At 33.1% G+C, this 13165-nt stretch overlaps 1 protein-coding gene across 3 annotated transcripts in view; it reads right to left on the bottom strand.

The window, feature by feature from the left end:
- LOC124615798 (sentrin-specific protease 1-like) overlaps positions 1-4336 on the bottom strand; it is a 155553-nt gene extending 151217 nt beyond the window's left edge. Inside the window, exons 1-2 of one of the 3 annotated variants that reach the window (XM_047143930.1) lie at positions 4031-4336; positions 3801-3925 (exon numbers count right to left, since the gene is read on the bottom strand). In XM_047143930.1, the coding sequence (XP_046999886.1) occupies positions 3801-3859 (59 nt within the window). In that variant the 5' untranslated portion in view covers positions 3860-3925; positions 4031-4336. The remainder of the gene's footprint in view (positions 1-3800; positions 3926-4030) is intronic. The other 2 variants (XM_047143928.1, XM_047143929.1) reach the window with 2 other exon arrangements.
- Positions 4337-13165: the final 8829 nt, after the last annotated feature.

The raw sequence follows: 13165 nt of genomic DNA, 5'->3' as shown, positions 1-13165 counted from the left end.
ATATGCAATCTCCAAGATGCACATCCAACAATATTCACATATGAAGTAGACTAATGAATCGAAAATTTTATGTCCCACTACAAATCATATGCGAATTTTCAATATTTATGAATCAAATACAGGGAAAATTAACATATTGGACCCTAATTCTGTTTTTCGTATATTATGTATGATAAATGTACATTACACGCACCAAGATCGTTCAATAATACATGTTTCCGGAATTAGCCTTGCAGTTTTAGTTACTATAACCAAAAGTTGATTAAATATGGAGTGAATATACACATCAGGCTATGCTACAGATAACCAGTTACCACAACCTTTATTTTGCACTCACATTCATTGGCTTTACCAGCTCACAAATCACCTAACCTACCTTAGACTGCAAGCTATATTACAGATCACTGTCGCCATAGGGTCATTCCATGCCAAACTGAGCCTGAGGCTTATTTTTTGAAAAAATGCCAAATTTAACAATGTTATAGTTTTTCGAATCTACAAAAGTTGAATTTTACTGTCCTGAAAAAATTATAAAAATTACATAATTAGCTGAGGAAATATAGTTAAACAAAGTTGGCGATTCTACAGATGAGGATGGGAAACAAAAGGTTTGCTTTTTGTGTTGGCAGCTGTTTAAATTTGGGTTGCAGCAATTGTTGATGTTTTAATTGTTTAATTTCAAGAGCAGAATCTTATCTTCCTGACAAACTTCAGTTTTTAAAGAAAGGTAAGTTATTAAGTATGCAGCTAATTCACAAAAGTTACTATGTATTTAGTGTCCCACCCCGTGACAAAAAACATGAAAAAGTTTACCTTCTAACTCAGCAATTATAGTAATTCTATATATTTTAGGTTAGAAGTAAGAAAAACAAATAAAAACATCCAATGAACCATAAGGCACCTTCTAAGTTGTAAATGATCATCTATAAATGTTAAAAGAAATTGTGTCCCACCCGTGACAGATTTTTGGATGTTACTCAAATCTAAACCATTTAACACTTCTTGTTATTGTTAAGTTAAATTGGTTGATATAACAAGTGCTTTGATGGTTTACACTAAATAAAAACTTACTGTTTATTCAGAAAATGGGGAAAACAACATCAGCAGAGCGTATGAGAAAACTTCGAGAAAAACTGAAGAAAGATACCAGCAAGTACAATGCCCATAAAGAAAAAGAAAGAGAGCGGGATAAAAGAAGAAAGGAAAATATGAAGATGAAGGTATCCTCCAGTGAAAAATCTTTATTGGAATATCGAAAGAGGGAAGCTGAAAGAAAAAGGAAGTACAGACTTAAACTAAAATCCGTATTAATTGAGGATCAGTCTGAGACCTGTATTTCCCAGTTAGGATCATATAAATGTCCTCAGTCCCTTGGCAAAGCTGTTTCTCGGGTAAAGAAGTTGCTTCCTTCAAGCCCCTCAAAAAAATCAGCAGTATTAAAAAAGCTTGTAAGTGAAAGCTTACCTAAAAAGGTAGTACAGCAGATTTTCCCAGTACTGAAGAAGACATCTCGAAAACGTACAGGTGATAATCTGCTCAAAATACAAAATTTTTTCACAAATGATGAAATCAGCAGGCAGACATCTGGCATAAAGGATGTAAAGTCTATTGTAGACCATGAAACTGGGAAAAGAGTTAGCTTGCAGAAACGTCACATGAATATGACAGTTAAGGAAGCATTTTTTCTTTTTAAGCAAGACAATCCAGATATTGATATCAAGATTTCAAAATTCTATGAGTTGCGGCCTAAAAATGTTGTTCTAACGTCTCAAATGCCTCACAATGTACGTGTGTGTGCAGATATCATGCTAACTTCAACTTCATCATTGAAGCCATTCACAATGAAATAGCTAGTTTCCCTGCTACTCACACTCACCTTATGAATCTTGTTTGCTGTGATGTAGAAAGTGAAATATGCATGACAAGTCAATGCAAGAAATGCATCATGAATTTACACACATTAATAGATGGAAAGTTTGATTTGTGTGACAGAATATCTTGGAGAAAATGGACCGAACATGAGTGTCACCCTAAACAGACTACTACCAGTGGAACACTTTGTGAAGCTCTCTCTGAACTTCAGTCTCAACTAAAAACATTCAAAGAGCACTTCTTTGTCAAAGGACGCAATCTGGAGCTTTCAAGACTGTGAAAGCATCAGTTAGTGATGATGAAGTGGTATTGCAAATAGATTTTGCAGAAAACTATGTAGCACTAGCACAAGATGAGATACAAAGTGCCCACTGGAGTCATACACAGATTACAGTGGTCACTATTTGTGTTTGGATGAAAAAAGGGCTACAGTCATTTGCAATTGTGAGCGATGAACTGTGCCACGACAAGTACTCAGTTTATGCATGTTTGAAGAGTATAATAAGTAAGCTGAAACAAGAGCTTCCCAATTTGACCTCGATACGAATTTTCTCTGATGGTTGCGCAGGTCAATTTAAGAACAAATTCACCATTTCTAACCTCTGCTACATGATGCAAGACTTTGGAGTGTCTGGAGAATGGTTTTTCTTTGCAACATCACATGGGAAAGGAGCAGTGGATGGCATTGGAGCTGTAACAAAAAGGGCTGTTTGGAATAAAGTTAAGCAAAGAAAAGTCAGCATCAGCAATGCACAGGAGTTTTTAGACTGTGCCAAATCATCTGTTTCTGGAATAAACTTTCTTCTTCTGACAAAAGGTCATATTGATGAAAACAGAGACCTTCTGGATGGCCGCTGGAAAGCTGTTAAAAAAATAAAAGATATTCGCAGCAAGCATTACTTCAACGGTTACAATACCTGTAACCTATTATGTGGTAGAACTTTCCTAAAATCAGGTTTAGAGAAAGTGGAGGTTTTCCCACTTTCACCCAACATATATTCACTAATCTACACAGATTCTGAGATGAGTGATGAGGAATCATATTCTGATGTCCTGTTGACATCCAATTCCCAAGAAGTTACAGGTTCAGAACCAGCTGTGGAACAAATCATGCCAGAAACATTTATTTTAGTTGAGTTCCAAACTGCAAGAAAGAAATCCACCATCGTGGAACTAAATTGCATCCCAATATGGGTAAGTTTCAGTAGCATTCTTTGAATGCGAGTACAAAAAATTGAACAATGAACACAAAAGTTTATCGACCCTCTACTCAGCTACTGACGGGGAAGCCTCTGCCTACGTATTCCTAATACTAATACACAAAAGATATTGTTATCACACGAAAGTATCTGTCACAAAACAGTGTTGAGACAGTGAGCACAAACTGGTAGATTTCACATAAATTTTGCAAACTGTCAATATTCATCAGTTATACTAAAACCCACACATAATTTTTTCTCCAACTAAGAATATTATGCATGTATTTTTTTTACTGTGATACTTACAACAGTTCAAAGTAAATGAGACAGGACAACTTCTCTACAAATCATTAGACCTTCATTGTGGTTTTGAATAGTGGTAGACCACCAATTACTATTAAAAAGGGCAACAGTTTGTATTTATGTTGTTTGTTAACTAAAGGCCACAGATATAAAAGTTCAACTGAAACAATACAGAACAACGTTCAACACTGTCACTTACATTGGAGTCATACACAATAGAACAATTTCAACCATGTTTTTGTTGGTGGAATACCAATGGAATTATGGTGAAGACAGCAATGCAACAAATAACAGTACTTTATTCTCAAGGCAACCAGCACCATCGACAATGGATAAAATATGGATAACACTCCTTACGGAACCATTAAAATACATCGAAAAAGTAATGTCTCCCAATCCTCAAACTAGTAGCCTATGGGTTCATACCTAAGAGGTGTTTTCCAAAACTTTAACGCTTCTGTTAATGAAACCTTCCGAGACATCATATATGTGAACAAAAATAGGTAAATGAGATCAAACTATCTCCGCGTTGTAGCATTCCCCGTACTGGTCTGCAAACAAATGCGACATTACACTAAAATCGTGACGAGATACGACTGACGTCCACCATATAAATATACCTGTTAAAGTGCAAATGATGCAAAGTTATAACTCACCTTTTCGTCGCTCTGTTTACTAGCTCCTCTCCTCTACCAAAGAAATAGAGAAATGCCCTTCTAAAAGCATCGAACATTATGACGCCGTCTTGGTCAGGTTCTCACAGTTTAAGAAGAACATGCCCAAAATGAAACAGGTATATTCCAGGTTTCACAACACCAATTAACAGGCGTTTACACAAAACTCAAATATTAAACATACAAGGTTCATTATAAACATAACATCTCGCCATTTTCATACTTTCAAACATGCTTCATCTCGGAGCACAGATGTACATTTGTGCGCCACCTATGGGCGCCTTTATTATCTCTGCGTATTTATCATTTTAAAAAAGCAGCAATATGTTTAAATAAAATTAATTATCGCAGAAAAAAATGGCGCCTGGATTCTATATAATAGCTTTTCAAATTCTGCTTTGTTAAATTCAGTCTCTATGCAATTTCCAACCAGAGGACGCTAACTTCATTGGAGGACGCTAAGGCCTTGAACACACTAGTATAGTATACAAATTCTTTCGTGTATCTAGCCAGTGTTTACAGACGATAGAGCGATTTTGTATGGAGAGAGTTGAGAGACATTTATTGTCTATAGATACGCTTTTCCAACAAAATCACAGAACCTTTGGCTCCCGTTTGAAATGAATGACATAAGACAATTCTCAAACACTGTTGCGTGACATTTCGCACTGTGGACATGTTTGTCGACGTACCCTCCAGCTGCTCTCTTTGCACCTAGGGAAACGCTGCGTAGGTTTTACGTTGTTATTATTTTACTTATTGTTAAACATCACTTATGAAGAGGTGGCCAACGGGGGAATGAAGTGTTGCGACTGACAGAAGATTTTCATACGGCATCATGCCTGTGGGAAGTCAATAATTCCGAATATTAATATCGCAACAAGAAGATACTGATTATCGAAAAGCTGGACAAGAAATATAAAGTATCAGTGAGTTATGCTGAAAAAAATCCAGACTCTGAAAAACAGCTTTCATTGGAACATAATAAATGTAATCAGACGAAGGAGAGTGGGGCATCGTCTGTAAACAACGCTGGGTTCCCAAACGAACACCTGTTATTTCTCCTGCAAGGTTCAGAATTTATAAAAAAAATCTGCAAAAATGTGGAAGATAAAAATAATAAGACGGTAACTATGTTTGTTGAAAATAATGATGAAACTATGGCACTAGGTTAATGGCAAGATAATTCACTTTTAGTATTCAACGATTTCATTCTTGAAAATCAAGATGTAGTTGGAGAATATTTTAACAGAGGAAGACATAAATGAATAGATTATTGTTATTTAGCTCAGACATATTCAAAAATACCAAAAGTTAGTAACGAATAATCTAAATTTTTAAAATATTTTTAGACATGCAGATACAAATTTAAATCACATTGATCATGTGATTGTTGGTGATTATTTAAAATTTGATGGTTTTAAATACATGTGTAATAAAATTTGAAATGATCAGGTTGGATTTGGTACAACGAATATGACTAGGAAAACTAATGAAAGGAAATAAATATATCATATAAAAGATTTCCTTTTTAAATGAGCACTTTAAAAGGCGATATTGCATATCTATTAGAAAAATATGCTGAGCGTATTTTACTTGAACATAAAAAAGAATTTAAAGAATCTCTTGACTATGTAATAGAATACGAAAAAAAATGGGCAGCATTATAATAATTGTCCTTGGGCTAGTGAAGAAGCTAAATGTGGGCCAGATACATGTGGTGGAGTAAAATCAGAAAGCATTATCTTACTAATTTTTATAAATCCATATATAAAAATAAATTTCATTAATGTTTTTTATCCTTAGTATATGTTTTCGAAATTTGACACAGAGGTTGATATAAAGCTAATCCAAATAGAAAAGAAATTAAAGTATTGTAAGAAGGATTCAAGTCTGGAAAAAAACAACCAAGAACAGAATATGAAAAATATTAAAAAATAGATCAATCTGTTATTAATGCAATTGAAAAAGTTAAAGAAGGAATCGAAAGTTTAGGTGATACTGTACTGGAGCTATTGAAGCAAATAGAAAGATTGGAAAACAAATGGTTCCATACCATCACAGACATTTACAAGGATTTGAGATGTACCAGGATATGTAAGTCCAAAGTACAAATGGTCTGATTAGCATTCTGCTTTGCATGACTATACAATAAATGAACCAGAAATACAAGAAGAAATATGAATACAAGAAGAAGTATGAATAAGAGAGTAAAGATAGGAAAAAGATAGCTCAAGCTGAATGTGAAAGTAGAAAACAAATATAAGTGAAAGAACTTTAAAGTATATTAACCATGGTGAAGATAAAGTTTTTGGATTGAAAACTGTTGGTATGTTTAAATATGTTGGTAATTTACATGTAAACTTGGCGGCATATACCTGTTGGTGGTATAGAATATGCAGATACAGATGGATGAATGAATCTGTTACCTAAAACAAAGATAACTATAGATGTTGTGGGCGAAAAATTTGATGCTGTCGATTTATCAAATTATACGGATATACTATTCAGTTTAGGAATATTATATTCGGATAATAATCCAAGTAAAATAAGATCAAGTAAATGTAGAAAACACATAACTTTGATGAAAGCAATAAGTGGAGATTATTTTCCAAAATTAAGGCAACCACTTGCAAGTTCAGATGTTTCAGATGCAAAAAAGGTGAAGATTTAAGAAAAAATTTATAGAAAAATAAGTTAATATATTTGAATGAATGATGTTAGAGATTTAATCGATAGATTAGTAGTTATTCATGGAGAAGAATTAGCTGGAAACAAAAATTAATGTAATGAAAAAGTGGGAATAACACAAAAGTTAGGAAATAACTTTAGTGATTATATTATCAGCAATCCAAAAGGAATTCCATATTGATTAGATTTTTGAATAACCAACCATACAGATTCTGGCAAAGCGAAAATTATGAAAAAGGATGAGTTGACACATTAATTAATATATTACCTTTTGAAATTCATCTACCTGGTTATACATTTTGTGACCCCAAGCACAAAATTAGATGAAAGATTAGCTACAGGAGATCAAAGAATAAATTCACTAGATGAAGCTTGCAAAAAACTGGATACTGAATATAGAATATAAAGATTTAGAGAAAAGACAGGAAGAATATAAACGACTTAATTTAGCTGCAAAAAAAGAATCTATCTTCTCATGCATCAATTGGAGAAAAATTAGCTGCAACAGAAGTTAGAGGAATAATGTATGTAAAAGTAAATGAGTATGGGCTTATATCTAGATGATAATGGTTGGACTATAAAAATATTAATCCTTGTGAAATTTTTGTCTATATAAATGAATAACTTCAGCACTGATAATACTTTCTTACCCAGTGCTAAAAATAAACCAAAATCTATTATAATTAAACTCAGTAATGATCAATTGAATAGTACTGATAATTTTTAAGTAATGTACAAAGAAACTGAGGCAATTTGCTCATCACCGTAGGTGCAACTGTTGTGAAAAAAATTGTCAAATACCTGACAAAAAAGAAAGAAGGTTCAGGACTAACAAAACGAAAAGGAGGATTTCTGCTTTTATTATTGGTAACATTACGATATCTGGCAATTACTGGTTCTCTAACCAGTGGAACAACTGGTATTGCAAATGCAGTAAGGGACAAGAAAGAAGGCGATAAAAATTGGAAAAAAAGTAGACATAATTCAGCAATGGAGAAGAAATCTGGAGCTGAAATAAAAAATTTCTCAAAAATAATGAATATGTATCCAAGTAATTTTGATACAGAAAAATGTACTAAACAATTAAAAATCAAATACCTTTGTGATATTTTTATGCTTGATGAATTACCTAATAATCCTAGAGAATGTGAATCTGGAGTAGTTAATTTAGATACATCTGATTATGCTTACTCACATCGATCTGTTATCATAAGAATAAAAATAAAAAATATGTGTTTGATTCATGTGGAAGAAATATTCCTGAAAGAGTGATTTATACTATACTATAATATATAACGAAAACTAAATTTTAATCAAGTAATTTGTGATCATTTGGGTATACTTGTTTTAAAACTAATTTCAAATTATTATACATTTAATGAAGTTTTGATTATAGTCAATGAAAATTTTTGAAAATATGATATGTCATTGTAAGGGGACAAATTATTGGCCTCTGACAATCTTCATAAATAAATCCTGTTCTAGGTTTCAATTTTTGAATCGAGTAAATGTCCCTTTATTTTCCACAGTTTTCCAGTCTCCAGGATTCTCGAGGCTGAAATACCATAATGAATAAAACATAAAATATGATTAGTAATCAATACATTTTTGTTCAAATAAGGGAACCCAAGTATCCTTAAACCAAGTGCTTGAATTAATTTAGTAATCAATCATTTATTCATTTAATATTTTCAGAAAGAGTGAAGCCCCTCTGTAATACCATACTTGAGAAAACATAAAATTCCTTTTTCTCTTCAAATATCCTTACTGGAAATTGACGGTTCTACATTTTTCCTATAAAAACAAATCTTATAAAGGGAGAACTTAAATGTAAGGGTATTAAAAGCTAGTGCAAAACAAATATAAATAAGAGATTATTCTAAACTTAGAAAGCATCACTTATTGTTCTCATTAACAACATCATCAATAACAAAAACAATATTGACAACAGCAAAAATAATTAAGGATAACTATAAAAGTGAGGTGAATGTACTAAAAGCTAAAGAACAACAACTTATTCAAATGATCCTGTTATGTGTAAAAAATTAAATTTTGAGTAATTATATGTCTTGTATTTAAAAAACTGAAACATACAAAACTAAATTTGATGATTATATTAAAATCTGAATTTTATTAGATATATTTATCAAGGAAAGAAAGATTATCTGAAGATGTTATAAGAGAACTTCAGGTTAAAGTAAATTGGGATAGTATATCATACAAATATATTACTTCTGGAAATTTTGTATGAGAATTTCAGGACACATTAAATTGTTCATGTGTCTCATATGATCGAATATTATCTGAGGATTTTATAAGAGAATTCCAAGTGAAAATCGATTGGGTTAGTGTATTATGTAATCAAAAATTTTCTGAAGATTTTATCAAAGAATTTCATCACACAATAGATTGGAGTCAAATATCAGGCAGACAAACACTGATTGAAAATTTTATGAGAGAATTTCAAAATAGAATGAATTGGGAGAATATGTCTCAGGATTTGTCTGAAGTTTTTATGAGGGAAATTCAGGAAAACGTAAATTGGGATAATGTATCAAGTAACCAAGTATTGTCTGAAGATTTTATAACCAAATCTAAAGATAAAATTAACTGTGAAAAAGTTGTGAGATATCAAAATTTATCCAAATCGTTCATACAAGAGTAATAGAACCTCATGAAATAATGGATCAGTCTGAAGGTAACGAATGTTCTAAATGTTTAATTGATCAAAATATCAGATTTTAAAAGCAAAAGTGTTTTCCAAATTTCATAAAGAATATATTAATAAATGCCAAGCAAATCATTCTTCTTGTCCATTTTGTAGAAATATACATATATGCTCATGCTAGACTACTGAAATGTGTGATAATTTGGCTTGAAATAGAAATTGAAAGTAATCATTGGAAAGAAGACAGTTAAAATTAACTGAGGTAGACGCCTGTTATTTATGTTGGATGCATCTTTTTTAGCTGCCAAATTGAGATTTAGAAAAATGCTATGAAGTTGAGAAAAGATTGCATTGTTTAATACCATCATCAGCTTGTGGGGCCAACATCTGTTATTTACAGGTAAAACAGCATCATTGCTTGGAGACTGTGGCCAGATCATTTAAAGTTCCATGCTTGCATTCAAGTTTGCAAAACGTTCCGTGATAATCGGCAACTAATCTCAGGGACACTGTAGGAAATTGCAAATGAATAAATGGCAGAATACTAACTATTAAAATTGTACAGTTTTTGAATTACAATCGATCATAATCAGCCACAGGCTGACTGTCGCTGTTTCTTTGAAATATTATTTATGAAATAATAGCTACATTTAATAAAATTAATTTACACCAGCTATTTAGATCTGAAGTTATTTACAGTAAATAAATAGATAAGTGCACGTAACTGTGTTTCTGTCATTTTCACGATGTAGAGTTTACATGAAATTACATGGGTCTGTCCTTGAACGCATCAATGCGTTATTAAAAATTTGTAGGATGAAGATTAATTGAATCATTATTCAAGTGTTATTTTGTGCAAACATTTAAAATAATGAAATAATCGTGCCAGCAAACAGTTCTTAAAGTTTCTTTCATTCTTTGATATTAATTTACTGAATTAGAATTATAATTAAGTTCAAACATTTCTTCACAATTTCAATGTCTATTTTCGATTTTCTATATAGTTGTCTTTTTAAACTTTTTTGCTGCACTCTAGTGACATAACAATTGTATGAAAAGTTTTCATCAAGTAATTTAAAAAATTTTTGATGAATAATATGAGGTAATAAAGCATCTATTTCTCTTTTCTTTCTTGTACTATTACTAAAGCATTATCAACTATTCTATTTAAGTTTTCTGTATGTGCATCCTTCATTCTGTTTATATTTTCAAAGTAACTTACTTGATTTTTAATCTTATATTCTCCATGTTTACGAATTGATGGTAAAACTTCGTGTGTAATCCATTTTTTGGAATGTTTGCTTTTCCCTCTTGTGATTTTAAAATTAAAGAATAGAGACCTTTGTTGATGATAATAGTTGTTTTTCGTTTCCTTTCAATATCTACAAATTGGAACGGTTTAACGTTTCTAATGTGATAGTACCTTCATCATCAAAATCTCTGAAGTCTTTGTCTATTTTTTTAAGTTTAATCACTTCCTTTGCTTTAAACCCTGGATTATTCTTTTCATCGGTAATCACAAATGCTTGCTTGCATTTAAATGTAAGCTTGTTGGTGATGAGGCCTATGTCTGACTCTATCTAATAAACACAATTTTTATTAGAAATATTTTTAAATTCATTGATAAATTTTGTTGATTTTTGCAAATACTTAGTTAGTGGTGCTTTACTAATGTCCCACAGACTTCCTGAAACTGTTTTGTCGTCTTTACTCGTTTTAAAATATTTGTCTGTATTCTGTTAATAACATCATAAATATTATATTGTTCCTTATCAGGATTAAAACGAAAAATTTTACACTTCAGCTGCTCTTCTATAAAGTTTTGCCTTTTCATTTCTCCTGTTTTATTTTGATTGTTATGACTGTTTTCACTGCACTCAACTGCAGTTCTGTATTCTGCGAAATATAAAGCGATTCTATACTTGCCAGTAGAGAACTGCATCTCACATTTTTCATTCTTAAAACAACTGATGATGATGTCAATGAATTCTTGTTCATTTGAAGAGAAATTGCTTAATTTTAGTGCGTTTTCTGTCTTGCATTCGAAGACAAAAGCTGTAATTTTAGTGCGATTTTCGGCTCGCATTCGAAGAGAAATATCATAATTTTAGTGCTATTCCAGTGAGCTGTAGCACATTAGCACATGATAACTGACCGCCACTGGTAACTACCATCATTCTCCATCCCACCTCAGGAACCTGTTGTCACTAGTCATCACTTGACATAAAAATAAAACTAAAGAAACTCTTGTTCTAACACGAAACATATTCGTTCCTGCTTCACATATTACAGTTCTATACTCGCATACAATACCGTAAATAATCACCAACAAACGCAATAAAAAATACCACAGTTACTACCCTGATCTTAATGCAAGTGGTTCTTCTCAAACAGCTTCATCTGTACTTTCTTGCACACTCTTCCGATTCTTCCTTTCTTGTCTCTTTCTCTGGCCCCACTCTCACTACTCCTGGGATCGACGCGAGAGTACCTCTGTATTAACGCTGGCGTCCAGTATGCACTATTGTCGATGTCATCTGCAACTGCAGCGTAATGTTGATTGGTGGCATAATCTCTACTACTTACTGGGGTCCTTAGTACCTCGTGACAAATCTCTTTTCCATACCCCTCAGAGAGTGAGGGCTTGATAACATCGCCCTTTGCCCTACCCTATAATACAATAAACTTCCTCCTCTTTTCCTAGTGTCTTTGCCTTCTGCATCTGCTTCCATATCTCTGTCAATTTTGTCACAAACTCATGGACCGACTCTCCATCTTTGCCTCTTTTCACTTTAATGATGGCAAACGACAGAGGCATTTATCTTCCATACACCACTTCAAATTGAGACAACTCCGTACTGGTGTGGACCTTTGAATTGCATGCACCCACAACAACAAGAAGGAAATGAATCCCAGTCATATGGTGTGAGTTCAAGTAGTAACTTGACATCCTTTTGATCATTCGATGCACCGTTCTGTCGTACGACCTGACTATGTGCAGAGCAGACTGGTTCTTAATTTTTTCCCATACAACAAATGACATAATTCCTTTAACAAGCCTGAGATAAATTTTGTTCCTTGATCCATAATCATTATTTTCAGTAGCCCAAACCTAAGTATCCACCTGCTGACCATCGCTTGCATGCCTGAACCTGCTTGTTATTTCAGCATAGGAATCATCCCTAGATATTGAGAAAGTGATTTATTGTTGTCAGCACAAAACGATACCCCTTTGACACAAACATGCACCCCAGTTATTTCAAATGGCTTTGGAGCTTCTGATAGTCTCTATAATAGAAATCGCTTATGAGTTAAGTCTACCCACACTGTACACAATTCCTTACATACTAGTCTGCATCTTCCTGTCTTACCTTCCACCGATATCTCACAGCCACCCTTCGATACATTGCTCTGCATCCTCCATTACCAAACAGCCTATGATCATAGGACTCTCTCAGAACTTCTCCCTTCAACTTAGCCAGTACCAACACCTACACCGCTAATCTAGTTACCTTACACAACAGATCGTCAGATGTGCTGAACTGTGGTTACGTTTTATACAGGTTGTAGCTGCACAAAGCAGCATTCTGTGCTGCCTGCCATTTCAGAAGGACCTGACTCACTAGCTGTATTAAGTTGTATCAACACAAAAAGTACAGGGTTTTCCTCACCATTAACGTCCTGACCTAGGATGGACCCTAAAGCATGATTAGATGAATTGCATGATAATACAAATGCCTTCTTGATATTCAGGATAA

This window comes from Schistocerca americana, chromosome 5 (assembly GCF_021461395.2).
Source record: "Schistocerca americana isolate TAMUIC-IGC-003095 chromosome 5, iqSchAmer2.1, whole genome shotgun sequence".
Classification (NCBI taxonomy): Eukaryota; Metazoa; Arthropoda; class Insecta; order Orthoptera; family Acrididae; genus Schistocerca; species Schistocerca americana.
Note: the sequence above shows the minus strand (reverse complement) of the source record. Positions and strands in the feature narration are given on the sequence as shown.